The sequence below is a fragment of the Trichechus manatus genome, unplaced genomic scaffold (genome assembly GCF_000243295.1).
Source record: "Trichechus manatus latirostris isolate Lorelei unplaced genomic scaffold, TriManLat1.0 scaffold00007, whole genome shotgun sequence".
In the NCBI taxonomy this organism is placed as follows: domain Eukaryota; kingdom Metazoa; phylum Chordata; class Mammalia; order Sirenia; family Trichechidae; genus Trichechus; species Trichechus manatus.
In genome coordinates, this window is record NW_004443943.1 from 2118281 (window position 1) to 2120166 (window position 1886).

General features: G+C 40.0%; 1 protein-coding gene across 2 annotated transcripts in view; it reads right to left on the reverse strand.

Moving 5' to 3' along the window:
- Window positions 1-1886, reverse strand: part of ZNF365 (zinc finger protein 365) — a 25993-nt gene that overhangs the window by 7660 nt on the left and 16447 nt on the right. For both annotated transcript variants that reach the window (XM_004369854.3, XM_023739224.1), the window contains exon 3: window positions 1659-1839. In XM_004369854.3, the coding sequence (XP_004369911.1) occupies window positions 1659-1839 (181 nt within the window). The remainder of the gene's footprint in view (window positions 1-1658; window positions 1840-1886) is intronic.

Genomic DNA, 1886 nt, shown 5'->3' on the forward strand with positions numbered 1-1886 from the left:
TCCTAGGGTCCACAGTCTTCTGTGGTACAAAGTAGAGTTTAGAGAACTACACATGAAAACAATTAGTGTGCCATATAGATGAAACTGCTTTGAACAGAGTTATGGAAACCTCACAGATACAGCAAATTTACTCCCTTTCAGCCTATTTTTGTCCCTGACTGGAAAGTTCTGGGATTTACATGACTAGGCTGCTCTAAGGCTGAGTGCACATTGTTACAGTAAGCTCCATGTTAAAATTTCTTCATTTCTTTTCTTCCTCCCCCCTCCTTTCCACTGTCTCCCTCCTTTCTGCCTGTCTCCTTCTCCTGTCTTCCTTCTCTTATCTACCTGCCTTTCATTTCACTTCTTCCTTTCATTTCTTTCCAATACCTCATTTTGTTACATAATCATGTTTCCTTTTAATCTTAGCCTCCAGAAAGCACAACTAAATTTTGTCATCAAACCAGCAGCAATTTTATTAACCTTTTGCTTAGCATAACATTTATTAATCTTTTGCTTAGCATAAATAACCTTTTCCTATTTTTCTTTGCCTTAGGGTATAGTCTATTGGGGGGGAGGGGGAGGGGGAGGAAAAAGAAATAACCATTGTAAAATCTTTTGGGAAGGAAGTAAGCATACGTAAAGATCAATAAATAATGGAAATGTTATAAACAAACTACTCTGGGGCTCCTAAAGTCTTGCCTTTGGCTTTGTTGTTTATACTGCCAAAGAAATTGTATAGACAGCAAATAGGACTACCCACCGGTCTCACCTAGAACATGGTCATCTGTATCCATTCTTCCCAAGGATGGGCTAATAAACATCTGTAAGGGATGTCTTGAAGTCTTTATTTGTTTACTTATATATTGTGTCCCCTTCCTCACTGGATTGTAAGGACCATGAGACCATGGACCTCATCTATCTTGTTGACAGTTGTTTCCTCAGCACCCAATAAGTGCTATGCCCCCCAATAAATATGCGTTAAATAAATTACCAGTAATCTTTAAGGAGACTAGGGAATCTTAAATAAGCCATTTATGGAAGTTTGGAGCTTCATCCATATCCAGAGTTCTCAATTCAATTCTAGGGGGTTCTTAAGTCCCTGAAACTATATATAAAATTGTATGCAAAAATCTATTCTAGAACTATCATCTGTGAATTTCTCCAAATCTAAGACTCTATAAAGAACGTTTAACCTATAGAAGCCACTGAATGGCTTTTACTTTCCTATTAAGGAAAATAAAAGAAGTATATGTGGCTGGATCTTGCTTTACTGAGAAGAATCAAAGCTTTCCTAAGATTGTCTTAAAGTGCTCCATGATCCAAAAAAATATAATGACTTCTGACCTACTTGAACACCAAGACTGGGAGAGATTATTTCTTTGGATACTTTTACCTCCACTGTTATACAAATATAAAAATATGTTTACCAATTCAGCTTGGCCTGGGCTAGGAAGCTAATAAAGAAGTGGAGATGGTGCAGCCAGAATTTTGTGTACTTCCAAGTGCCCTGGATGCACCAGTATCACTTCCATAACATAAGCATGGCCCAAGCAGTGCTTTGAAATGGTGTCTACAGATTCCCTGCAAATCACCACCCAGCTCCATCAGCGCTGTCATCGGTTCAGTCTCACCGTACACAGGGACCTCACACTTGGTGGCTGGACTGTGTGACTCACCACATGCTCAGTGATGTCACGGCAGAGGCCGGCGGCCTGCTGGCTCTGATAATACTCCAACTGCTTTTCCGCCAGTTCTACCCGCTGCAACAGATTCTCGATGAAGTCCTGGAGTCGAGCTTTCCCTTGAACCTCCTTCTCAGCTGCTGCTTCCAGGAAATGGTTGAATGTAACAACTTCTCTGCAAGGCAAAAATATCAGAACAAAAAAAAAGGAAGAAATGAGATA